General features: G+C 40.8%; 3 protein-coding genes across 6 annotated transcripts; 2 read left to right on the top strand and 1 right to left on the bottom strand.

Moving 5' to 3' along the window:
• Positions 1-42: 42 nt before the first annotated feature.
• Positions 43-3,372, bottom strand: naif1 (nuclear apoptosis inducing factor 1). Of its 2 annotated transcripts, XM_058616748.1 has the most exons (3): positions 2,702-3,364; positions 1,250-1,300; positions 43-769 (listed from the first exon to the last, which is right to left on the bottom strand). In XM_058616748.1, the coding sequence occupies exons 1-3, from the start codon at positions 3,138-3,140 to the stop codon at positions 210-212; spliced, it is 1,050 nt and encodes a 349-aa protein (XP_058472731.1). In that variant the 5' UTR covers positions 3,141-3,364; the 3' UTR covers positions 43-209. The 2 variants fall into 2 exon arrangements, with proteins under 2 accessions (XP_058472731.1, XP_058472732.1); XM_058616749.1 differs by lacking the exon at positions 1,250-1,300 and having other exon boundaries at positions 2,702-3,372.
• Positions 3,373-4,371: 999 nt separating this feature from the next.
• On the top strand, positions 4,372-16,394 carry slc25a25b (solute carrier family 25 member 25b). Of its 3 annotated transcripts, none has more exons than XM_058616728.1 (11): positions 4,372-5,304; positions 9,484-9,610; positions 9,779-9,866; positions 10,904-10,939; positions 11,093-11,204; positions 12,067-12,225; positions 12,303-12,455; positions 12,551-12,658; positions 13,780-13,947; positions 14,025-14,175; positions 15,250-16,394. In XM_058616728.1, exons 1-11 carry the CDS (start codon positions 4,990-4,992, stop codon positions 15,432-15,434), a joined length of 1,602 nt encoding a protein of 533 aa, XP_058472711.1. In that variant the 5' UTR covers positions 4,372-4,989; the 3' UTR covers positions 15,435-16,394. The 3 variants fall into 3 exon arrangements, with proteins under 3 accessions (XP_058472711.1, XP_058472712.1, XP_058472713.1); XM_058616730.1 differs by lacking the exon at positions 4,372-5,304 and adding an exon at positions 7,543-8,278; XM_058616729.1 differs by lacking the exon at positions 10,904-10,939 and having other exon boundaries at positions 4,376-5,304.
• A 3,003-nt stretch (positions 16,395-19,397) lies between these two features.
• On the top strand, positions 19,398-24,314 carry uap1l1 (UDP-N-acetylglucosamine pyrophosphorylase 1, like 1). The gene is made up of 9 exons (XM_058616732.1): positions 19,398-19,930; positions 20,835-21,039; positions 21,124-21,299; positions 21,556-21,728; positions 21,821-22,014; positions 22,483-22,623; positions 22,709-22,897; positions 23,285-23,351; positions 23,955-24,314. Exons 1-9 carry the CDS (start codon positions 19,648-19,650, stop codon positions 24,039-24,041), a joined length of 1,515 nt encoding a protein of 504 aa, XP_058472715.1. The 5' UTR covers positions 19,398-19,647; the 3' UTR covers positions 24,042-24,314.
• Positions 24,315-25,508: the final 1,194 nt, after the last annotated feature.

Below are 25,508 nucleotides of genomic sequence, written 5' to 3'. Positions count from 1 at the left end.
AACAAACAGAGAGTCAAATAAACAGTGTTTCAAAAATAAAAACAATGTCAACGTAACTTTTATAAACAATTCATAAAATGTCAGTACAGTAAACCATCAGTCACACAAATCCTCATTGTCCTCTGAAGCTCCTCACACACACACACACACACACACACACACTCTCTCTCTCTCTCTCTCTCACACACACACACACACACACACACAGTCTATTGCGTCCCCTCAGCTGGTTCTGGAGGAGGTGCAGGTGCTGCTGGTGGTGTTTTGGGCCGGCTCTGTTCCTCTGTCCCTGACCCGTCAGTGACACCTGCTGCCACTGAGCTGCTGGCGATGGCGACCTCAGTCCCGCTCTGTAGGAATTTCCGCAGGTCTTTGAGAGCGGGCCGCAGGATCTGCACCAGGGCCAGCAGGGCGGCCTGCGTCCCTTCCAGCGCCAGGGCCTGTCTCTCCTGAGCGAACGCCTGCGCCTCCTGGGAGCGCCGCATCATCTGCAGCAGCTCGTTCTGTCCCTCCAGGTGCTGCGCGATCTGCCGGATGTGGACGTTGGTGACTCTCTGCTCCTGCAGCAGGCGCGCCGAGTTCAGGGCGATGCGGCTCTTCAGCTCCTGAGACTTGGCCTGAATCCGGGGAGGCGGTAGAGATTCGGAGGCGGAGACCAGCACCTCCACTGGTGTCTCGACGGTCGTCACCACTGTGGGGGCAGAGTTGCTGACGCTGCTGGTGCAGTAACCCACTACTCCTTCTTCTTCAACAGTGTAGGTCACTTCAGCTGGTGACAGTGCGAAAAAGATGTTTTCAGTGAAGTGATTTTACATTTGAACCCTCCTTAGGTTTTACATCACAGCGCACAGGGAGTTGTTGATCCACTAAGCTTCCATCACTTCCATTACTAAGTCATTTTGTGACTTCTGGGTTTGAAATCCTTTGCTGGGATCCACCTAAGTGACACAAACTTACCAAACAAAGCAGCAGTAGAGCAGCAGCTGCAGTGTCCCTGTGAGCACTAAAGTGACACACTAAAGTCTCTATGGACTTTGTAAGCGGTTCACAAATTGAGACAATTGTCAGTTTCCTGTTGGAAATGACATGTCTAACAGTGACATAAAGCTGTGAACACATAGACTTGAGCCTGGTGTTGATTTTAGTAGGTGAGCCTCCGTGTCTCAGGCTGGTTCTCGACACTCGCTCACAGTCACTGCCACGCGTTTTTCAAGCATTCAAGTATTAAGATGAGGTTAAAACAACTTACTGTTAAGTGACTTTGCTTCAACACAGACTGAACCCGAGTCAGATGGAAGAGCTGGAATGATACAGACAGAACACTGCACTGAATTTCAATATATGAATACAAATGAGGGCCACACGGTGGTATAGTGGTTAGCACTCTCGCCTTGCAGCGAGAAAACCCGGGTTCGAGCCCCGGTTGGAACAAGGGCCTTTCTGCATGGAGTTTGCATGTTTTCCCCGTGTGTGCGTGGGTTCTCTCCGGGTTCTCCGGCTTCCTCCCACAGTCCAAAAACATGCAATGTGGGGATAGGTAAATTGAACACTCTAAATTGACCATAGAGGTGAGAGTGAATGGTTGTTTGTCTCTATCTGTGTGTGGCCCTGCGATGGACTGGCGAACTGTCCAGGGTGTACCCCGCCTATCGCCCGATGTAGCTGAGATTGGCACAGCACCCCCCGCGACCCTCTGGTTGAGGATAAAGCGGTAGATGATGACTGACTGAATACAAATGAAGGTACAGTTAGAGTCAGAAGGTTCAGCCGTTTGATTTCAAAATAAAAAAAAAGTTTAAAAAGTAAGTTTAATGTAAGTGATTTCAGGGCCATTTTTTTACATTTAAAGCAAGAGTTTTACAATTATTGCAATTATTGGGTGTGTTTTACATTTGGTCCTGGCAGAAGATAAGAAAAAATCATATTAAGAAACCACAATATTAGCAGCAGAAAAAATATACACCTACAAGTACATGACATGACTTATTTAGTGATATGACAATAAATATAAGGGAATAATAGAATGTAAGAATTTACAGGGGGAAAAAAACCAAATATCTACAATTGCATAGGTAATTTTTTTGTTACGTTAGTAACATAGGGCTACAACGATTATTAATCAATTATTAAATTAATCGTCAAGTATTTTGATAATTGATTTATCAGTTTGTGTTTTTTTTAAATCATTGAAACAAGTTCTGTGGGTTTTTTTCAGCTTCTTAAAGATGAATATTTTTTGCTTTCTTTGCTCCATATATGAAAGAAATGATTCCAAGTTAATGGGTTGTGGACAAAACTAAACGTTTGAAAACATCATTATTTTGATATTTTCTGACATTTTAAGGACAGAATGATACTCTATTAATCAGACAGATAAATCAATTATTAAAATAATAAAATAATGTACTTTTTGGAGCCTTTACATTATGTTTGTGTGATGCTAGTATTTGTAATATCTCTTTTTTAACAATTTTTCTTTGTATCTGTTCTTTTTTTGAAGAATGTGTGCATAAAATCAGACAAAAGTCCATATTTTTATAAACAAAATTAAAGAAAAAGTTGTACATTTCTTACCAAAATGTAATATTACACAATTTTAGTGTATTTTATGGCGATTTTAAGAGTTTTAAAACATTTGTTCCAACTAATTAATCACGATAATATTCGGGTCACGATAATGCTTATCATCCCGTTAACTTACCCTCCGTGAGCGCGGCGGTGTTCACCGTCACAGGTAAAGTGATCTCCGCGGCATCAGCGTCCCCTGGCGGTAAACTGATGATAGTGGCTTCGCCCAGCAGGTTGCAGATCCGCTGCTGCATCGCGGTGAGGATGACCGGCACCGGGGTACAGTCCGCGGACGTGCCCTCGATGGCAGCTCGCGCCTGGGCCACTTTCCGGCGCACCTCGGTCTTCATATCGGACCACTTCTTCTTCACCTCCAGTAACTCTCGGGGACAGGTGGTGACGGCGTTCACCTTCTTCAGGATCTCCATCCACGCGTGATTCTTGGCCATGTGTGTGACTCCGGCGTTGAAGTGGTTCACCAGTGTGTGTTTTTGTTTCTCTATCTCCTCCACGATTATCTCCACTTCCCGCTCAGAGAAATTCATTTTCCTCTTTTTGGAGGCGGATGCCATCGCTGCTCGAGCGCCGCGTCCTCGCGACAGCGAATTGTGCGTATAGTACGTCAAAGTAGTACGATTTTACTTAACTGAGGTGCGCAACGTAATGGCTTCCAGAATCGGCTTCTTCTTCAACTCTGACAACGCTTACGTAGCTGTGCCCGGAGTCCCGCCCTCTCGCGCGCCACTGGTTGGTAGCTGACGTCATGCTATGTTGCTATTGGCTGATTCAAACGCCAATCACTCATGAGCCAAACAAACTACGTACATTTAAAAAAAAAAACAAAGGGAAACACCGTTATCTCAGTGGTAGTTGATAAAATTGACTTTTTTATTCATATTTTATTTATTTGGTTTAACATAAAATCAACACAGTTTTTTTTAGCGGCAGAGCGGTTTAAGCAACATAGCGACATTTCATCGTTTGTTTTGTGTTTTACTTGATTTAATGGAATCAATAAAAAAGGACAATAAAAGTTACACTTACAAACATTTTAAAAAGTACATTATAGTAAAAACACTTGTTCAAAAAACAAAACAGTGATAAAATTAATTTATATATATATACATTTAAAAAAAATATTTATTTATATGTTTATTTCGGTCATGTCAGTTAGATCACTCATCATCACACATCATCTTAGTGTAGTTCACACAATACACATAACCGAAAGGGAAAGCGGGAGAAGCAAAAGCTTATCTAGTCCCGCCCCCATTACCCACAGAATACATATTTTCATCGTACAATACATAATTTTTTTTTCTTATGACATTTTGACAAAAACATGTTTCAGGATCAGGTAGCACTCAGAGATACAGTCTAGCTCTAGACAGTCAATCAGACTCCATGTATGTCTGTACATGTGTCAATATTATACATTGCATTCATTTGTTCGACAGTTAAGAAAAAATCTGTTACAAATACATTATGAAACAGTATGTACATACACTTTATATTAATTCCGGCTGAAGAGAAGAAAAAAATGAATTATGTGTATTAAATAGGATCAATTATATTGTGTCACAACAGTAGTAATATATGTGGATTTGATTCATTTCTCATCTACACTTAACTTTATGTATTTTTTGCATTTTATTATTTATATAATGCATATATCTTATGTTGTACTGTTTGTACATATCACAAAATATCAGATATTTTTTCTTTTTCATTATTATTTATAGATTATTGCAAATAGATATGTTTATTGGGGTTTTTCCAGCAAAAATGAAGTTATACACAAGATGGCGCCAGTGTTCTTGTGTTTTTAACAACTTCCGAGTTTTCTATATCTTCATTCTCGTGAATCATTAAATTAAATTAATCATTCATTCATCCATTCATTCACTCATGATGACTAGTGTCTGTCCTCTTCTTGACCTGCGCTGCACGCCTTCAACATCCTACGCTCACACTGTAAATCTCGCGTGGTTTCGCGAGACTTCAGCCACGCCGGAATCCAGAAGCCTCAGTTCGCCGCTTCTTCAGTTTTTTGCCCGGTCAACGGATCTAAATACCGGACTGAGCACCGTTTCCACGACGCCGTTTGAACCGGGAGCTCTGTCAGCTGTTGCGCCCGACCCAGGAGTTCCGTCCGCGTAATGAGCGGGTTTTGAATCGGCGGCAACGGAGAATTTGACAGCTGGCTAGGATTCACCGGCTTCTGTGGAATTTGTCTACGTGCAAAAAACGCTCATGTGTCACGTGAGGCCACGACAGAGGGCTGCCGTGGTCTCCGGTGAGTGAGTGAGTGAGTGAGTGTATGTGTGTGCTGAAAAGGCGGGTCCGTGAGTTTACAGGGACATGTGACGTGGTCTCGGTAATCGAGCGTGTTTTAACGGACACAACGGAAAGTGTTCATCCATGATGCACCAGCAGCACGGTTCATTAATGCCCGCTCTGCTCAGTGACGTTTACTGCCAGTGCCGGGCGGCAGACGCCCACCCGGGGGTCGACCACGGCGGAGGAGGAGGTGGCGGCGGCGGCGTAGGACACCTGGCGCCGACCCGGGCCACCGGTGACCAGTCATGCGAGATCTGCGGGGGACCGGAGCAGGAGCACCGGTTCAAAGTTCTGTTCCAGGTGCTGGATGTGAACAGAGACGGAGGCATCTGCATCAACGACCTGACCATCGGGCTGAAGAAGCTGGGGGTTCACCGCACCGAGCACGACCTCATGGTGAGTGACAGCTTTACGACCGATAACTGATAATCACATGTGTCGATAAGGAACAGTCTTGTATAAAGTATCTTAAAGGTGATACTTTTAGGGTAAATGTACAAGTATGTTACTAGTAAATAACTTTGGAAGATGTTGAATTCACTTTTATAATATTGCTTAAGTAAAAGTCTTATGATACTTGCTGTATGTAAGTTTTAGAAGTAAACGTATTAAAAAAATGAGGAGTAAGGATTGAGCCATGGTGGCTCAGTGGTAGGGTGAGTTGTCTTTCAACTGGAAGGCTGTGGGTTAAATTCCTGGCTCTGCTAGTCTACATGTGTTCTTGAGCAAAGACACCTGACAAAGATAGCTCGAGCAAATGTGAAAGTAAAAGTAAAAGTTGCAAGAAATACAAATAAAGTACAGATTTGTGCTTGTATACATTACAACACCGCAGGAGGGTGACAAAACCTAATTATCATGTTTCTACATAGTGCTGTAGCAGGAACAACATTACTGTCATCAGTGAGCTCATATGTTTATGTTTATATGTAATTATAAGTAGACTAGAAATGAGTGTTTGCTGATTTTTGGCCCATGTGTTTGTCCGATTACTCCTTTTCTCCTCCATGTGAGAAAATACAGCAGTTTTTAAAACGACAAATAATGCTCAAAATTGCGTAACTTAAAGGTACAGTGTGTAAAAATGGAGGCATGTTTCTTGGTGAAATTACTTCACAGTGTACATATCTCCCTTCAGAACCTTCAGCTTAGCTTAAAAATTCAAAAGATGTTTATTAGTTTGTCCATTGTGGGCCTCTGTAGAGCTGACACGGCTCCACATATAAATGTAAATATAAAAGGCTCATTCCAGAGTAACGAAAAACAACATTTCATACAATCTGATGATTGTACACTTATAAATAACAAAATTTTACTCACTGGACCTACTTAAAATTAGTTTTTCCACTTTTCATTGTGTGTATTTTAGTCAGGGATGGGTTTGACCACTTTTTTATGTCCGATACTGATGCCAATAACGCAAATCTGGGGGGAAAAAAGGGCCAGAAGCGCTCATTGAAATGTTTTGATAATTCTACAGCCATGAAATCAAAATAAATCCAGGCTGCCTGATTATCATGATGGTCATAAGAGGGTTAAAGCAAGTTCTTGTATTTTTCAGCTCCTTGAATGTGAACATTGTCTGGTTTCTTTGCTCCATATAACAAAGACATCAAAAAAACAGAATAATTTTGGTTTGTGGAATTTTGAGAATGTCATAATTTCTTGGTTAAATCAACGTTTTATTGACTAATTGATTATGAAAATAGTCGTTAGTTGCATAGATTTTCTTTTTCCTGATACTGAGTATTTTGTTTACTTATCTGTAATTTTAAATATAAGTAAGTCTAAATATGAACTTTAATAAGCAGGTAAACAAAAAACTAAGCGAGGTCAAATAAACAATGATGTTTAAATGTTTTTCTTAACACAATAAGCTTCTGCTTTTCAATGTTTTCAATATTCTTTCTACAATGTTTTTCACCGATGTTAATTAACTAACAGAATAAAATCAGCCTTGTCCTTGTTCTGTAAGTTTCCGGTGCTTTCCAGATAAATATTGGGAGAAACGCTGCTCTCATTAAACCGGTTCCTCTGGGATGAGTGAACTATGCAGGTGGTAAACCTGCTCTAATCCACACCAGCACCAGCTGCTAATAAGTGATGAGATCATTATATCAAGAGAATTATCTGCTCTGCTGCTTCATGCTAGTTTCCCCTGGCAGAAAAGGTTGGGCGATATGTTTCAAGAATAATATCTGTATATTCTTAGTCTTATATCCTGATATACGAGATATACATGGATATAAAGCTGCTAAATAGACTCTAAAATTAAATAACTACTGTTTTAGAATACACTTATTATTCCCTTTCATTTCAAATAGTACATGCTTTATTTAGTTTTAATGTTAAACATAGGATTTTTAACTATGAAATATAAATATGGTCAAACTCTGCTGTAACAAATAATTAGGCTTTAAAACCAGGAAAAGTCATCCCATGAGGATATCAACAATTGTAGACTTATATCTTGTTTCATGTCACAATATTGACATAATATATAGCCCAGAACTACCTAAACATATTAACATGTGTTGGAGTTTGGTGATTTCCTGCTGAATACTGTGCTTTATATAAAACCATGAGTGAGGCATCACTCAGCAGATTCTCTATGACGGAGGGAAACCCTCTGCTTCACCCTCACCCTCAACCTTCCAGTCTGACCGCCGGCAGAAGGCAGAAATAAAGAGAATGAACTGCTGCCCTCGATTGGCCGAGGAGCTTGGTCCCTGGCAGTATCGTCTCCCCTGATTGGTCAGACTCAGCTGCAGTGAGGATGCAGATTCTCTGGACCTTCTCTCTTCTGCTGACGCTGAAACATTCTGCATCTCATTTGCTGCCGCATCATTTAACCGTCATCATCGTGAGCTGTTTGCTCGCAGCGCGAGATTCCCGGTTTGATAAATGGAGATCGGATCATGTCTCTGGAGTGTTTATCCTGCTGAGTGTGTACGTCTGTCTCCGTGGTGATTGGTGACACGGATGCTGAGCAGCTGTAGCAGCAGCAGCAGCAGCTTCACCGTGTCCTAAGCTGCCCTTTTCACTCAACTCTTCAGCACTACAGACACTGAGGAGTGTGGTTTTTGCCGAGTCAGATTAGAGCACTGTGAGGCAGACGCCGGTTTTGAGGATGCTGCAGAACATTCTGGCTTTCCTGAGTCACAGACTTTTTGGCTGGACGCAGTGTAAACCCGCTCAAACTCAGCCACCGGGGGGAGAAGACGGTGAGACAACTGCAGACGGTGGAGAGCTGCGGGCTGCTCCGGCGACCGCATGCTCCTCTGACACCAAAGACACGAGCAGCAGTCATGCTACTCCAAAGAAGACCACAGTCTTAATCATGGTAGCACCACCTGCACATCTTCAACAGGTATGGCTCAACATATCCAGTACAACCGGACATTCATCATCCAAGTGCAGCCACCAGGGGGAAATCTCTAAGTGAAATTAGATGGAATATATTTGGTGAATGACAAACTTTTGAATATATCACTGCTATAAAAATCAAAACTACTGTGGCCTTATGGACTCTACTCTTCCACTGTCTTTTTCATGTGAGTGATGTCTCTGGTACGGGCTTACAGAAGTGTTTACATGGTTGTTTTAGACTCAGTCTGTTAAAAAATGATCACCAAAACAATTTTACTTAGTCCTTACAAACACAGGTTGAGAACATCTTGACAAATGTTGATCAGTGTTTCTCAAACCTGAAAAAGATGATGTTCTCAAGTGTCTAGTTTTTGTCCAACAAACCAAAATGGTTCAGTTTTAATGACTTTTTTGTTCCGTGGAGCAAAGACACCAGGACATATTCATGTTTAAGAAGCTGAAGAATCAGCAAAACTTCTTTTAAGTAGTGGAAAACATAACTCAAAACGATTACTCGATTAGCCCTACTAGAAACCCATCACACCATCTGAAGTAATTGCCGCGTGGTCCAGCAGGGGGTGCAGTGAATGCAGCTTGGCCTTTGACCTGCTTTGAATTCATCAGAAACGTAAGAGTTGTTTGATTATTAGGTGAGCAGGCACCATCCTGAGTTGTTGTTGAGAAGGCTAAATAATAAGTTTTTCTCTTACAGTAGTGGCTTTACTGTGAAATTGGTGGACATGAGGAAAATAAACCACCGTCCTGAGAGGACATTCATGTCCCCAGAGCTTCACTGCAGATGAGAACATAAGGTCTTTGGACTCTGGAAAGAAGTGACAGCTATATTATGAGTGGATGATGGATGTTCGGTCCTATTTCTCTCCTTGTTGGAGGAGCAAGTGGTTTAGTAAAATATTGAACAGTTAAAGACAAACATGCAGGTACCTGCTTCCTGTTGAAAGCCTTCCAGCTGTTTGGGCAGCGTGTTTGAGCAGAAAGTGGCCTATACCTGTGTGGTGATGATGGCCCTTAAGTGGTTTTTGCTGCAGGTTGAGTCAACAGGGCACAGATGGTGGAATAACAGTGGCCAATCAGTCAGAGATAATATTCTCTGCAACTGTATCTGCAGGGAATGAATCACGCTTATAATGTGGAGACACCCGTGAGTGGATCCTGGCAAAAACATGTCTTCTCTGTCCTCCACAGAAAATAGTGAAAGCAGGAGACAAAGACCTGGACGGACAGCTGGACTTCGAGGAGTTTGTCCATTATCTCAGAGACCACGAGAAGAAACTGCGGCTGGTCTTCAAGAGTTTGGACAAGAAGAATGACGGTAAGGAATTTTATGGCAGCTCATGACTTGTGATGCATTCCAGTCTCCACAGAAAGTCAGGTTATTCAGTGGTAAATGTTAACTTTAAACTCAGTTTTGCTTGTTTGACACTCTTGGTATGAAGAGTTTAAACTTTCCTTTTGTTCTTTTTGAACGTCTGTGCTTTAGGTCACATCGACTCACAGGAGATAATGCAGTCTCTGCGTGACCTTGGGCTGAACATCTCTGAGGAACAAGCTGAGAAGATTCTTCGAAGGTGAGAGTGAAGCTGTCATCATCATCATCGTCAGGGCCCCATTCACACCTGCTATTAAAAGGGATTTTCAGGGTTTTACCAACAGTGCTTGTGTAATTTAAGCCACGTAACACAAGGCTGAAGTGTGTGATACCTTAAGAATATATACACGGCTTACCCTCACTGTTAGACAGCAGTAAGATGTAGTTTGTGTCCGTTAGTAAACCAATCACTCCCACACCAAATTCCATAGAGAAAATCAGTGATTTTACATCACGGCACACAGGAGCTGTTGAGTCACCGCTGCCTCCATCAGTGAGTTCAAACCTTTTATTTTGTGACCTTGAGATTTGAAATCCTTGGCTCAGATTTATCTAAGTGACAAACTTACTAAGAGAAGCAGCAGGAAACTACAACAACTACTGTGTATTCATGGACTAAAATCACTGTTTTTCTCAATGGAGTTTGGTGGGAGAGTGAGCAGTTTACAAAGTGGCAGAAAACTTAAATTTCCTATTGGAAAAGTTTGTTTAACTGTTGGATAAAGCAGTGAGCTTATTCTTAAGATCAGCTGGTGTTGGTTTTATTAGCTGAACCTTGTGTTAAAGTGGTTTAACACAGCTGCCTCTCAGCACAGGGAGCACATATAACACACTAATTATTTAAAATTACACGCCACAAATCCTGAACCGCCCTGTGGCTCAGTCCTCACATTTCATTTCATGTTGTAAACATGTGAGTCAGAACAGAGAAGTGCACTGTCAATAAACTGAGGCAGATTTTGTCACGAGTATCAACAAGAGTAATAAGTATCTACATATTCACATATTTGACAGAAACACACACATTCAGTCTCGGCCAATCACAACAAGTGTTTACTGCTCTGCCTCCTCATCTCCACTCCACATTTCCAGTTTAGTTTAGTTTATTTGTCTTGTATTAACACTTGGTGTGATTCTCGTCTCGTTCCTCTAACCTTCTGTCTGTCTGTCTGTCTGTCTGTCTGTCTGTCTGTCTGTCTGTCTGTCTGTCTCTTACCTCTGCTGTGTGCGTCTCAGAATAAGGCAGGGTCATATCTGGGCCCCTATTTTGTAGTAAGTAGTGGTTTTGTCTCGTCCGCCCGCTCAGTCTGTCCCGCATCAATCACCAGCTGCTGCTTTGTAGTGTAATAAATAAATATTGAGTTTGTTTTGTCAAAAAAAAAAACACCAAAAAACACTCTCCTCCTGCGATCTTTAATCCCGCAGTATGGATAAAGGCGGTACGATGACGATCGACTGGAACGAGTGGCGGGATTATCACCTGCTGCATCCGGCAGAGAACATTCCGGAGATCATCCTCCACTGGAAACACTCCACGGTAAATGTTCCTCCAAGTAACACGACAGAAAACACTCAAGACAGTCCTGAGTCCGGCGCAGGGTCAACATAGTGTGTCACAGAAGTAAACACATAATTTGTTGTATATTTAGATGCAAGCAAACACTGGGGTCCCAGGTTCCTTACAGTTAAATAACAACTTTCTTCTTTTTTTTATTAAAAGAAACTCTATTTTTACAAGGTGTCTACATGATATTACATGTCTGTTTTCAAAGTGCAGGAAAGTCCTTGACTTTTCAGCTGTCAAGTTAAGTTAATAAGTAGCAGCGGCTGATTTATTTATCAGCCAATTATACAATCTTCTTCTCAGAAACTATGTTGAGTCACAAACTTGGCTGCCCTTATTCGCCCCTGAATCAGCATCGACATTGGTCAACCTTCACTGTCACTGTCTGGCTGCGGCATTAATCATTTTATGGAGCATTTTTATCTCGCAAAATAGTGGGACTATAGATTTTTTTACACAAATGTGTTTAAAATATATTAATAAGTGACGGTCAAAAAAAGTCCTTTAGCGGGCCATCTTTGGATCCTGGGCCCCACTTTAGGCAGCCCTGAGGGAAGTATATGATATCATAAAAATCTATTTACTGTTTTAGTTTGCTGTTAGACAACCCTTTTTTTCAACAGGAACCTGATTTTTGTTAACTGATCTCTCTCCTGCACCAAAGTCCATAGAGAAAATCAGCATTTTAAGCTTGCAGGCGACACACATTTTAATTTACTGATGGAGGCAGCAGTGGATCAACAACCCCGCTGTGCTGTGATGTAATATCTCTGATATTCTCTATGGGGTTTGGTTTGGGAGAGAGAGAGAAACAAACTCTCCATGTCCTCCACAGATCTTGGACGTTGGCGAGAGTTTGATGGTGCCCGATGAGTTCACAGCAGAAGAGAAGCAAACGGGAATGCTTTGGCGCCACCTAGTGGCGGGAGGAGGAGCTGGAGCGGTGTCTCGAACCTGCACAGCACCCCTGGACAGGCTCAAAGTTCTCATGCAGGTGAGGGTCATCATGGGGGTTTTTGAGCCTCAGAGACTTGCACTGTGAACACATGCTGACACGTCTGTCCCGCACAGGTTCATGCCTCCAAGAAGAACAGCATGCATATAGCTGGAGGCTTTACCCACATGATCCAAGAGGGCGGTGTGAGGTCACTGTGGCGAGGGAACGGCATCAACGTCATTAAAATTGCTCCTGAGTCTGCTATCAAGTTTATGGCCTATGAACAGGTACACCGTGACTCAAAGACACTGTTCATTTTCTATTTATATCACATTTGACTTTAAAATGTGATATAAATAGAAAAAAATGTCCCGTCTTTCAGATAAAGCGACTGATTGGAAGTAACCAGGAAACGCTGGGCATCGCAGAGAGGCTGGTGGCCGGATCTCTGGCCGGAGCGATCGCTCAGAGCAGCATTTACCCCATGGAGGTGAGTCGTAAGCTTTTTACGATTGACATAAATGTTAGCGTTGGTGCTGATTTGGCCTAGATTGCCTTGTGTGAAACTGACATGTGACCTGACACGTCATTTACATGAGCAAGGTTATTAATGCTGCTTTTTGAAGATGTTTGTCCATGTACTGTCGCAGATAAACTTGCATGTGGCTCTGTAGCGACGACAAAGCCTAAATGAGAACGCCGATCTGTAACAGATGAAAATGAATAATATGATACAAAAAAACTAAGATATATATATATATATATATACATATAAATATTTATATATATATATGTGTGTGTGTATATATATATATATATATATATATATATATATATATATATATATATATACACTATTAATATCCATTTTATATATCCATTATAGTACCTCATATACATACATATATATATATATATATATATATATATATACACACACATATATACATACATAATGGATATTAATAGTGTAAAGTGAGCCACACTCACCCTCATTGTCTAAAAACTACCATGTGCATGTGAACCGGTGAATTTATCAGTGAAACCACACCCCCTGTGCCGGAAGTGACATCTGCCAAAAGCAGATATATAAATTAAATTGAGGTTTTAGCTCTTACAGGCTCCCTCATGTACCCGCCATCCATGGTGCATCATTTCTGCATGTCTTTAAGAAATGAACATCTGTGAGATGCAATACTTGAACAGTAAATGAACAGTAGGGGCAGTGCAGAGTCAGTAAAGCCTGTGTCACAAGGAGCCAAGACCTAAAATAATCTACTCCAAATTAACCATCTTCATCTTAAAATTTGCTAATTTGAGATCTGTATGTGGTCTGAATTCTGTGTAGTGCCCCCTGGTGGAACAGTCCAGTAACATGCTGTTTGTAAACATGAATGCATCTCTAATCAGAGCGTTCATCTCCTGCCTGTACGACGAGTGGAGGTCACAGAAAGTTCACACTTGCTCCACTACAGGAAGAGGATGAACTCTCAAGAATGTGTTTGACACCTAATGTTTTCACATCATCTGACAAATCTGACACCACATTTAAAGTAAATGAGCTGTTTTTCCTGTCACCTGATGTCCTGACATCACTTCCTGTCCCCTCAGGTTCTGAAGACACGGTTAGCCCTGAGGAGGACGGGTCAGTACTCGGGCATGTTGGACTGTGCCAAACACATTTTCCAGAAGGAGGGCATGACTGCGTTCTACAAGGGCTACGTCCCCAACATGCTGGGCATCATCCCGTACGCTGGTATCGACCTGGCCATCTATGAGGTGTGTGTGTGTTTGTTTTTGTTTGTGTTATTTGTGTGTGTCTCAGATTATAGCTCACTGCTGCTCTTCTCTTTCAGACTCTGAAGAATTGGTGGCTGCAGCGTTTTGCCACCGACAGCGCAGACCCAGGAGTGTTTGTGCTTCTGGCCTGCGGCACCACCTCCTGCACATGTGGTCAGTTGTCCAGTTACCCGCTGGCCCTGGTCAGGACTCGCATGCAGGCACAAGGTCGGTCATTGTGCAGCTGCTGCCATTTATAAAGGGATAGTTTGGGATATTTTTTAGGAGGTGTGGTTGTATGATGTAAGGTTACATACAGACACAGGCTGGGTTGGACAGAGTGCAGGCTCAACAGAGTCAAATTTTAGCTGCTCAATAAGACTCATAAAATTTGCCAGCGAGTGTTCATGTAAAAAATTGTGATTCTCATTCTTAAAGATTCTAAATCCATCAAGAACATCAAAACTACCCCAATTTTTTTTAACGTTGCTTTAGTTTTAATCAGAATTAAAACGGTTTCATTTCAAAAGACCTGCGTTCTTACAGCGCAGTAGAAAACGAAGGCTTCAGTTTTATACAACTGAGCCCTGGTATGTTAGATGAGGTTAAACAAGTTTAGTTAAAATGAATGTACATTTCTTTTTTTGGATTTGCTTGTGTTTACGTTTCCCCTTTTTTCCCAAACAAATAGAAAAGCTTCCTAATCATGCAAAACACCTAACTCTGATTTCATGTCGACAGAGCTTTACCTGACACAGAACTCACTTCCTGTGCTGCACACAGGAAGTGAGTTTTGAGTTTTGAGTCGGGAAAACACAAAGAATCGCCAACAAAAAGCTGTACAAAAGAATCCCGGTTGCACAGCAGTTTTGACAGGAACCCTCACTGTCTCCACCCGCCCCCGCTCTGCTGCTGTACACACACAAACGCTCCCTCAGGTTTAATAGTTTGGCGAGACAGGGCCCGTTTTCACAAGAAAGAAGTAAATAATGTTACATTATCTCTGTTCACAAAGGCGAATCAGAGACAGAACAGTAACATCAACAACAGTATGCAGTAAAACTTATTGAGCTTTTCCATTAGCAATGGTACCTGGTACTTTTTTAGTACCTGCTCTGATTCCGCCCATGTTGAGGAGGTAATATATTACCAATTCTACGAGCCGAGGCAAGCCGTGCTGGAACTGGGTAGTAGAAAAGCGCTATGCCATACTGCAGCTTTTCTGTTCCGTTTGTGCCTGAAAAACTGTCATTGTCTCTGTTTCTGAAATGAAAAACTAAAAGTCTGAACCGTTTTCCTCAGCTACTCTTGAAGGAGGTCCTCAGATGACTATGACGGGCCTGTTCAAACACATCGTCCGGACAGAGGGCCCGCTGGGACTGTACCGTGGCCTGGCCCCCAACTTCATGAAGGTGATTCCGTCTGTGAGCATCAGCTACGTGGTGTACGAGTACCTCAAGATCGCACTGGGGGCCCAGTCCAAGTGAGGAGGGAGGTGGAGCGACCCAAAAACAGAGGCCAAAGCTATTTTTTTTTTTGTATACTGAAGAAAAAAAAGCAGCTAAAATTCTGCACATTTAAAAATGAAAAATCATCAGATTTCAGGGTATAAATGAAAAAAACTGACATGATGTAAAATGAAGAGCGAGGAGGCTTTGAAGAAGAAGAAGAGCTTGTTTTCTGCTCTCGTTTACATTGAAGTGACTGTGGCAGGAGTTGTCCTGCTCTGTGTTTTTTCTTAAAGGGCTTTGCTGAGGTGAAACATATCAGAGAAGTCACATGACTGCAGGTTAATCAAGCTGAGGTGGATTATTTTTTGTTTTGTTTTACCTCTGCAGGTAAGTTTGTGCATGTGATACTTGATACTTGACTGAGACGCTGCACAGCTTTTGGTTTTGTCTCACCAGCTGAGTCATGGTTTCACTTAGTAAATTAGTGAGTTAGTAAAAAAAAGTTATTTTTCTGAGCCCTTTGACTTGAGGCAAGGACGTTTTTAGCATTAGAAAAAGACCTTTCTGTCATTTAAAGTGACTTAATGACACACTGACTGCTTAACTACACTTGAGTTGAACGATGAATTACAGTCTCATTTTTAAAGACTCCATCACTGCGACGTTTGCTTTGAAAGTGTTTTTTGGGATGGAGGCTCTCTGTCCTAAGCTCCTCCCACCAGATGAGCACAGACAGACGTGTGCCTCAAATGCATCAGACTCCGCCCACATTATACTGACACTTGTTTCATTGTGCCTCTCTTTAATGTCGCATTCACATTGAGCGCAGTGCTTTTTGATGTTGCGTTAGTTACATAAGTGACATGTTTACAACTAACTTACCAACTAACAACCGACAGGTTGAATTATGAGACGCACACACAGTTTTACCTGCATGTTGTCGCTCACTGTGGGAAAATATATTACAGCAACTTTCCCCGCGTTCATATTTTGTTGCGACATAAACACACCTGAGCGCAGCAGGAGGCGGAGTCTGTGAGACAGTGAATGCACTTTAATGTAAACTCAGCAAATGTTTCCTGTTTTTATTTATTTATTATGTCTCCATTTATTTATTGATTCATCTATCCTTTTCTAGACAAAATAATGACTTTGTTTTGATGTTGATTTTTAAATTTTTTTAATTATTATTTTATTCTGTCACCCTGTGGAGAAACAAACTGAAAACTTTGGATAATGGAACAAAATGAATAGTCATGCGTTGTTTAAAATGCATAAATGAGCCAATAATATGTGAAATAACTGGAGAAATTCTCTAAACTCAACTTATTTTTTAAGAAATTTATATTTTTTTGTAGACTTTTTTTTTTTTAAATGAACAACTTTTGGAAAATGTTGTTTTATTTTGTTATTTTATTTTATTTTATTTTTATTTTGAGTTATTACACAATGACCACCACACACAAACACACAGATCTCTACAAAATGTGGCTAGTTAGCACCCATTAGTAAACACCAATGGCAAATTCAACTAACTGACTGGTCATTGTGTTAGCTTAGATTGTTTTGAAGTGTGAGCAGAGTGAGTGTTAGCAGTGTTGACTAGCTCTTGGCCGTTAGCCAAATGACAACAAAAAGACTCCTTGCGCTTATCTATTGCACAGAAAGCTGTTGATGCTAAAGTTAGCTGCTTCTGTTGTGCTTTTGATGCTGAATTTAAAAAAAGTACATCACACTTTGAGACTCAAGCGCTCCCTGAAGTTGTACTCATTCAAACCCCTCCTGAACCAAGTTTACAATTCAAAGAGTGACAGCTGTTGTTTTTTTGCTAACATTTATCTTTTGCGTGTACAAACTGCCCCAAAAGTGACTGTGGACATGTTGTTTTTGTGTATTAAAAATACCAGGTATTGAGTTTATCAAAACTAGATTAGCTTGCTGCTACTACAGCCAGTCTGGCTATAATGCTAAAATTAACCACAGAGGAACCAGGTAAAGGTAACACTGTTAGCTTGAGTTAACTATACACTCCCAACATACACTCCGGCTAGTTAGCCAGATACACCAGCTAGCATTTGTAGCTTTGTGGAGCCATAATTACAATATTCAAGAGATGTTGGTTTAGCCTGTTTTATCATCTCAACTGCTAACTGCTTAGCAATATTCTTTAGCTAAAGTTTAGGATTTAAAAGTACTTGAATGTTGAACTAAACAGAAGCTTACATGCTAAATCTGGAAGCAGCTTTGTTCAGCGAGAAAACGTAGTGATAAAAAACAATTCAGAAACAATTTTTACAAATGTTTTTTTTGCTTCTTTTGTCTTATGTCAATGTTTTCATGCGATCATTTATTTTAGAATCACTCCATTTCCATTGAAAAACTGAAATAATGTAGTTTTTTTTTTCTCGTTTCACATCAGCAGTTTGTTATGATTATAAGATTTAAGATTATGAGAATAAAGGCCCATTTATACTCCATGCAACAAGCCCTTCGTCCATACTTTGCGTTCATTTTGTCAGTCAAAAGTCGCAGTGGACATACAGAATTATTGAAAATGCCGCTCCACAACGAGTAATATTCTCCATTACTATGACGACTTACATTTAGCACTCCGTCACAAAAACCTGCTTGTGTTTTGGTCTGTTTCGGATCAAGCACAATAAATAATAATAATAATAACTTAGAAATAACTTCTTCACTGGTAACTGTGATTGTAGATGGTACTCGGACTGCCCTCTAGAGGAAGTGTTGCATAAACAGGCAAATGGAGAATAAACAGGCCTTAAAATCATTGAACATGACACAAAACTCTCCTGCTTTTATCTGATTCTTCCTCCACTATCATTGTCTCAGAAAGTCTCTACATGAACATTCACTCTGTCATATACTGTATGCACACACACATTAGTGTGTCTTCATGTACATACTATATTGTGTTCCATACGTCGTACTGTTAACGTGTTAAAAGTAGCCCTCGTCATTGCTGTACGTTATTACTGGAACTATGCGACTCACTGAAGGCTGCAGTGTTTATTCTTTAATGGTGGCGTGTTGTTTACTAAACACATTTAGTACACACACACATATATATATATATTTCTAGTTTATTTTATTATTCTAGCTGTAAAATAATGAGTATGTAAGGACTCTTGCAGCACAGTTTGAAGATGCCTCCTGTGAAAGAATGTGACGGTGAATGCGATATTTATGCTTGTATGAGATCAGCTGTTTAATAAAGCAGTTCAGCTCTCAACCTGTCCACCTTTTTTACTTTCTTTATGTTTTTATTTTTGAATAAAAGGTGAGGTTATGTGAAGTGAAAACTGCATCTGAACATTTTCTGCACAGTTCCTCAAATATAAAAGTGAAATTTTGAGGTCTGGAAACTGCCCAAAATTTAAGAAAAACTAAATATGAAATTATATGGATACATGAATACACAAAAATAATTACAAAATGCATGCATTTTGGTTTTGAAAAAGCCATTTCTAAAGGATTTTACATGAATCATATTAACATTTATTTATGTATTTTTAATGTATTCATTTACTTTAAAAAAAATGCATTCATTTTATTTAAACAATTCTACACACATATATCTCAGTTTCCCTTTTATCCATTTATATTTGTATTTTTGCATTTTTACATTATATAATTCTACATTCATTTGTTTTAGTGTTTTTATCTATCTTTATAATTTATTTTATATTTACATTTTTACTATGCAATTCTATATTCATTTGTTTTGCATGTTTCTTGTTTATTTATTTTTGTCCACATTTATTTGTAATGTTTTCATATGTCTATATTTTTAGAATGTCTATTACTGTATGTTAATTAGGGGCGCGGTCTTAACTCGGTCTAAAACTTGATTATTAGTGAATTTACTATCATTATTATTATTGTAATATAGTGTGTACTTCAGGGACTTTCCCTGTGCTCGAAAATGTCAGTGTTGTGTGGTTAGATCACGGGTCTGGTGGTGGAGTAACAGTCAGCTGATGTCTGCTGAACTCGAAGCCGCACAAACACGCCTCTGATTCGGTCTACGCTGAAGGATTTCCTGGTTCCTCCTCTGCTCGAGGATCCGGATTAGGATCCAGGTCTGTGTGATCACGAGTAGCTCCAGACTCACAGTCACTTCCTGTCCGCTCAAAAGCGTCACATCGGAAAGTTGGATGCCTCAGCTCGGTTGTAACTTCTCTCGCGGCTCGATCTTTTCCCCCGGCGGCGGTAACCGACTCTCAGGATGACTCTGCCTCTGGAGGAAGTGAAGCGGAGGCTGGAGCTCGCCGGGCAGCCTCACCTGCTGCACTTCTGGCCGGAGCTGAGTGAGGACGAGCGGCAGCGGTTCCTGCAGGAGCTGAGTCAGCTGGACCTGGACGGACTCAGGGGACACTGCGAGGAGGCTGCGGCGGCTGCTGCGGCTCCTGCAGCCAGCCTGGACCGACACATCGAGCCGGTGCCTGCAGAGCTCATCGGCAGCGTCCGGAGGAGCGAGCAGAGCAGTCTGGCGGAGTGGGAGAGAGAAGGTGAGTGCGCGCCTCTTATATGCGGATTACGGTAAAAGTGTAGCGTCAACAACATGAAATTAGCGTGTTTTTTTTCCTAGCATCAATAATTTCGGTATTCTGATGTGAGCCGATTAAAAGACTTGTCATATTCTGACTATAATGTTTCTTATGAGTATGAGTAGACTATTGTCTTAATCTGGTTACCAACGAATTATTGTTGTCCATGTTGACATAATCTGAATAATTATATTCTTAGTAAGACTCCAAAAGTATATACTGTTTATCTTAACCTGATATTCTTTTTCAGACTACTGTCTGTACTGTCAGAACATACTGTTTACATGACAAGTCGTCCAGACTATTGTCTTATTCAGGTTACAATTAGAATATTTTCTCATTACATTACATTACATGTCATTTAGCAGACGCTTTTATCCAAAGCGACTTACAATAAGTGCATTTAAACATTTGGGTACAATAAGAGCTAGAAGTAAGTATGAGCTTCAAGTAAGCCAAACTATGAAGTGCTAGTCATAAGTGCGATGTATAAGATTTTTTTTTTTTTTGTCGCCGTCATCTTAGTCAAGGTCCGTCGTCTTAGTTTCTCCTATGTAAACATAATATGAATACTTATAGTCTGAATAGTCTAACTGGAAAATTAACTTTGTAAACTCTCATTCACTCTCTTCACCAAAGTCCATCGAGAAAATCAGTGTTTAACCTCACAGGGACCCAGGAGCTGGTGATCGACTGCTGCCATATTTGATACATCTGTGTTGTTGCTGTGAATCTGAACAAAGGATTTCAGTGGTCTACAAAGTGACACTTCAGTTTTTTGTTGATCTAAAACGATTCCTTTAGTTCCAGCTTTCATTTATGTCACTGTTTTTCTTCTGCTGTCGTCACTGCTTGTTTCTCCTAGGTCTCCTGCAGATCTCACAGAACCATGTCGGTGTCCTGCTGCTGGCCGGCGGTCAGGGGACACGCCTGGGTGTTCCGTATCCCAAAGGGATGTACAACGTCGGGCTGCCAAGCGGCAAGACCTTGTATCAGATCCAGGCGGAGCGGATTCACCGAGTCCAGGAGCTCGCCGACATTCAATACGCCTCCAAAAGCATCGTCCCCTGGTACGATGGGTCGATTCAGGCGAACTCAGTTTGATGAAATTTGACGTGTCGTTTGAACACTGTGTTTCTGTTGCACCTCGTCAGGTACATCATGACCAGCGAGTTCACTCTGGCTCCCACTGAGGCGTTCTTTCAGGAGAACGACTACTTTGGCCTGAAGCCGTCAAACATCGTCATGTTCGAGCAGAGGATGATCCCGGCGGTGACCTTTGATGGGAAGGTCATCCTGCAGGGTAAAGGGAAGATCGCCATGGCTCCAGGTATGCACACGCTGAGCTGTTAAATTTTAGCCACATAGAAAAAAACTACAAAGTCTACAACATCTTATACACATGATACCTGCTTTATCTCAAAGAAACTGAAGTTTGTTTCCCTTTTTAAAACCTCTGCAGAAGAGTGGGCGGTTTACAAACTTCAGTTTCCTGATGTAAAAAGAACAGTAAAGACATTCTGAAGATATTTTCTTGTGTGTCAGCTCTGAACTATCCCTTTATTTAACATCTGCTTCTTTGTCAGATGGTAACGGTGGTCTGTACAAGGCACTGGTGGACAATAAGGTGCTGGAGGACATGAAGAAGAGGGGGGTGGAGTACCTGCATGTGTACTGTGTGGACAACATCCTGGTCAAGATGGCCGACCCGGTGTTCATCGGGTTCTGCGTGAGCAAAGGCGCCGACTGCGGAGCCAAGGTAGATCACAGGAAATGACATTTTTCAAGAACACGTGCGAAAATTTTACCCAATTTCCCATCTGCTTCTCACTTATATATCGTTCTTATCAGGTGGTGGAGAAGGCGTATCCGGCAGAGCCGGTGGGCGTGGTTTGCAGGGTGAAGGGCGTCGCCCAGGTGGTGGAATACAGCGAGATCCAACCAGAGACAGCTGAACTCCGAGGACCCGGAGGAGAGCTGGTCTACAGCGCCGGGAACATCTGCAACCACTTCTTCACCAGAGCTTTCCTGCAGGACGTGGCAGAGTAAGAACCTTCAATCAATCAATAATAACAGCAAATGTAACCAGACTTTGATTAAAGGGACAGTTTAGGTCTCTTTAAAGTGTCGTAGAAGTTTGTCAAACACCGGTCAATCTCCCACACCAAACCCCATAGAGAAAATCATTGATTTTACATCAGGGCTCACAGGAGTTGTTGATCCACTTCTGCCTCAATCATGAAGTTCAAACATATTTTTGTGTGACTTTGGTGTAATCTATGGTTCAGATTTACTTCAGTGACACAAACTTCCTAAATGAGGCAGCAGTAGACCAATAACTCCTCTGTCTTCTTGAGCTTAAATTGCTGTTTTTCTCAATGAATGGATGAATGGAGTTTGGTGTGGGAGTGTGAGCAGTTTACAAAGTGGCACAACTTTTATTTTTTTGTTTACAAAATACATTTGCATGTAAGCTGGTTGTCAATTAAACATATTATTTTGATGTTTTCCAGTAAATTTGAAGGCCAACTGAAACAACATGTTGCGTTAAAGAAAGTGCAGTTCGTCGACACACAAGGAAACCAAGTCAAACCAACCAAACCCAACGGCATAAAACTGGAGAAGTTTGTCTTTGATGTCTTTCCCTTCTCAAGGTATTAGTTTCGTTGACATCCATCATTTTACTGAACAGGAAATACCGTCTTGTGATGGCAAACATCTCACTCTGTCTTTTAAAAGGAACTTTGTCGCATTTGAGGTGGTGAGGGAAGACGAGTTTTCTCCTCTGAAAAATGCCAACAGCGCAGCCTCAGACAACCCGACCACAGCGAGGAACGCTCTGCTGGCTCAGCACTGTCGCTGGGCCGCGGCTGCTGGAGCCACACTGCTGGACCAACACGGGAAGCCACTTCCTCCTGCAGCCATGAGGTCAGATGATGTGTTCATGTGTTCATGTGTTTACACTGCAGCTGATCATCAATCAGCTTCACATTTAACAAACAGTTCAGACGAATCAGAGTCATTCATCTCTCAGAAAGAAAACGCTGAAAGCTGATTTATAACACAGTCCACAGAACCTAGTTCTGTTAGAACAACACGAGAAAAAGACAGATGTGCTAAAAAAAACAAAAACATTAAAAACAAGGGTAAACTACAGTTTTCCACTTTGTTGATGAGGAGCAGCCTACTGAAACTTTCTTCTTGTAACTGGGAAACGATTAAGTCATTTTACACAATCATATTTGCTCATTTAGTGACGTGGTGGGTGACAGTCTACGTAAAACGTAAAAGTGTGTGTGTGTGTTTCCTCTGTAGTGTTTCAGATGCTGACTGTCCTCCAGCTCAGTGTGAGATTTCACCACTGGTCTCTTATTTTGGAGAGGTAACAATAACACACAAACACTGTGGACTGTGGTTATAATGCAAATGTACATTTCAAAGACTGAAGCTGCTTTCAGGGATGTTCATTTGGGCTAACTTCCTGTTTGTTGCTACTGTTAGCATTCCAGTCTTTTCTCCCCAGTGTTGTTGTTACTGTACTTAGGTACAAAATTCTCATATCTGTAAGAGGGAACAGTCTTATATAAAATACCTTGAAGGGATATTTGAGTAAAAGTGTGTTACCAGAAAATTACTTTGGTAGAAGTTAAAGTCACTTTTTTTAATATTACTTAAGTAAAAGTAAATTTACTCTAATACATTTACTGTATCAAAAGTCATTTTCCGATATAAGATGTACTTAAGTTTTACAAGTAAAAGTAAACCATAAACCATAATACCAACTCTTCTTCTTCTGGTTTTATTTGGTAGTAACGAAGATAGTTAGAGGAAATGTCATGGAGTAAAAGTAAAAGTTGCTAGAAATATAAATAACAAAGTCATGTACAGATACGTGAATGTTATACTTTAGTACAGTAACAAAGTATTTGTACTTTATTAATTACAACACTTCTTCCTTTTTGACTAAATCTGCTTCCTTGTCCAGGGCCTGGAGTCACTGCTGAAGGGGAAGAAAGTGGCCACTCCGTTTATTCTGGACCAAAAACAGGCCAAAGAGCTTCAGGGTCACTGACCAATCAGCAGACAGCGTTAGTTCAGTATGATTGACAGTAGACATTTCTGTACAGTGAGGTACAGCACACACTGTCTTTCTGCCTTACAATGAGAAAATGTGACCTTTTAATGTGAAAATCAAAACATTTCATGCATCTGTTGTAACTGTAGCTTTTTGTATTTAGGCTACAACTCATGTGACTTGGATGTGACTGGGAAACTAATGAGGGATCTATGTGATTTTATATTAATGTTTTATTTGACATCAAATAAAAACGATCATTATTCTTGACCCTTGTGTCCTCTGTTTGATTGATAAAACTATTCCTAGAGCCGAATATTTATAAAAAATATTTCAGAAACCATATTTGTATAAAAACAAATTATATTATTCATTGGAAATGTTGTGTCATCTTGCCATGTCTGTCTGTGTAATAATAATAGTAATTATAATAATTTGATTTATAATAATAATTATGGGTCCAATGTTCAGCAAGGACTTCTTTATTGAAACATTCGAGGTGGTGCTGCCGAGCTGTTATTCCACATCTCCACATCCAAAACACTGACATGGACACATTTGAGAATCAGCTGGTTGATAAAGTGTTTCTGTCAGTTGAGGGACTTTGACCTGTGATAAAGAAAGATGTTCAAGTTGCGATGAACAACTCCAAACTGTTGAGGGCATTATTACACCTCTGAGTTTACAGCCTGCCGGAATTGATTAGAAGAATAAAAATGTAGGGGTAGAGATGACTGCTAAAAAATGAAATAAACAGGACGAAAACAGGAAAACAACACAAACAAATGTGAAAAAAAAACTAATTATCTCAAAAAGATGTATATATATATATATATATATATATATATATATATATATATATGTTCACTTTTCACCAACATAAACTTAAATATATATCCCTTCGCGCTTTCCCTCCCTCCCTCTTAGCTTCCGTACCCTGCATTGTCACATGACCGCCGCCGGCCAATCACAGTGCAGACTGGACAGAGTCGACAGTAAAATAACAAACGCTTTAAACGGAACAGAATCTCTGGCCGTTTCTCAATATCCATACTTGTGCGTACTTGAGCGTACTTGCGTACTCCCGTACTTGTGAAAACGTCATCAGCCTCAGTCCAAGTGCTGTTCCAATTCTCAAGTAAGCGAACAGCGAGGACGGTTCTCAAACCCGGAAATGTTCTCGCTCCGCCCATTTTTACCAAGTATGCATCGGAGGTGACTTAAGCGTACTTGCGATGGCCATGTTTCCCATAATACATTTCGGCGGAGCATAGCAGCAGATAATAGAAATATAAATCTGAAATAAATATTTTTCTGTGTCCCGGAACAAAGTTTTAACATCATTTGAGGCGAGAAATGAGTCATATAGAATTCAAACATGTGGTTTGTGTATGAAGATATGACGTATTTATAGTTTGGCAGCGACGTTTGTCGGAGGTGATCAGCTCCGCCTCTGCGGGCGCT

This window comes from Solea solea, chromosome 19 (genome assembly GCF_958295425.1).
Source record: "Solea solea chromosome 19, fSolSol10.1, whole genome shotgun sequence".
NCBI lineage: Eukaryota > Metazoa > Chordata > Actinopteri > Pleuronectiformes > Soleidae > Solea > Solea solea.
Note: the sequence above shows the minus strand (reverse complement) of the source record. Positions and strands in the feature narration are given on the sequence as shown.

Bases quoted from the DNA above. Each gene is read 5' to 3' on its own strand.
- slc25a25b (XM_058616728.1), top strand. From the start codon at position 4,990: ATGATGCACCAGCAGCACGGTTCATTAATGCCCGCTCTGCTCAGTGAC. The intron at 9,867-10,903 runs GTGAGAGTGAAG...TGTGCGTCTCAG, and splicing joins GCTGAGAAGATTCTTCGAAG to AATAAGGCAGGGTCATATCT. The intron at 12,659-13,779 runs GTGAGTCGTAAG...CTGTCCCCTCAG, and splicing joins GCAGCATTTACCCCATGGAG to GTTCTGAAGACACGGTTAGC.
- naif1 (XM_058616748.1), bottom strand. From the start codon at position 3,140: ATGGCATCCGCCTCCAAAAAGAGGAAAATGAATTTCTCTGAGCGGGAA. The intron at 1,301-2,701 runs GTAAGTTAACGG...GTATCATTCCAG, and splicing joins CACCGCCGCGCTCACGGAGG to CTCTTCCATCTGACTCGGGT. The intron at 770-1,249 runs GTAAGTTGTTTT...CACTGTCACCAG, and splicing joins TGAAGCAAAGTCACTTAACA to CTGAAGTGACCTACACTGTT.
- uap1l1 (XM_058616732.1), top strand. From the start codon at position 19,648: ATGACTCTGCCTCTGGAGGAAGTGAAGCGGAGGCTGGAGCTCGCCGGG. The intron at 22,624-22,708 runs GTATTAGTTTCG...GTCTTTTAAAAG, and splicing joins GATGTCTTTCCCTTCTCAAG to GAACTTTGTCGCATTTGAGG. The intron at 23,352-23,954 runs GTAACAATAACA...TTCCTTGTCCAG, and splicing joins TGGTCTCTTATTTTGGAGAG to GGCCTGGAGTCACTGCTGAA.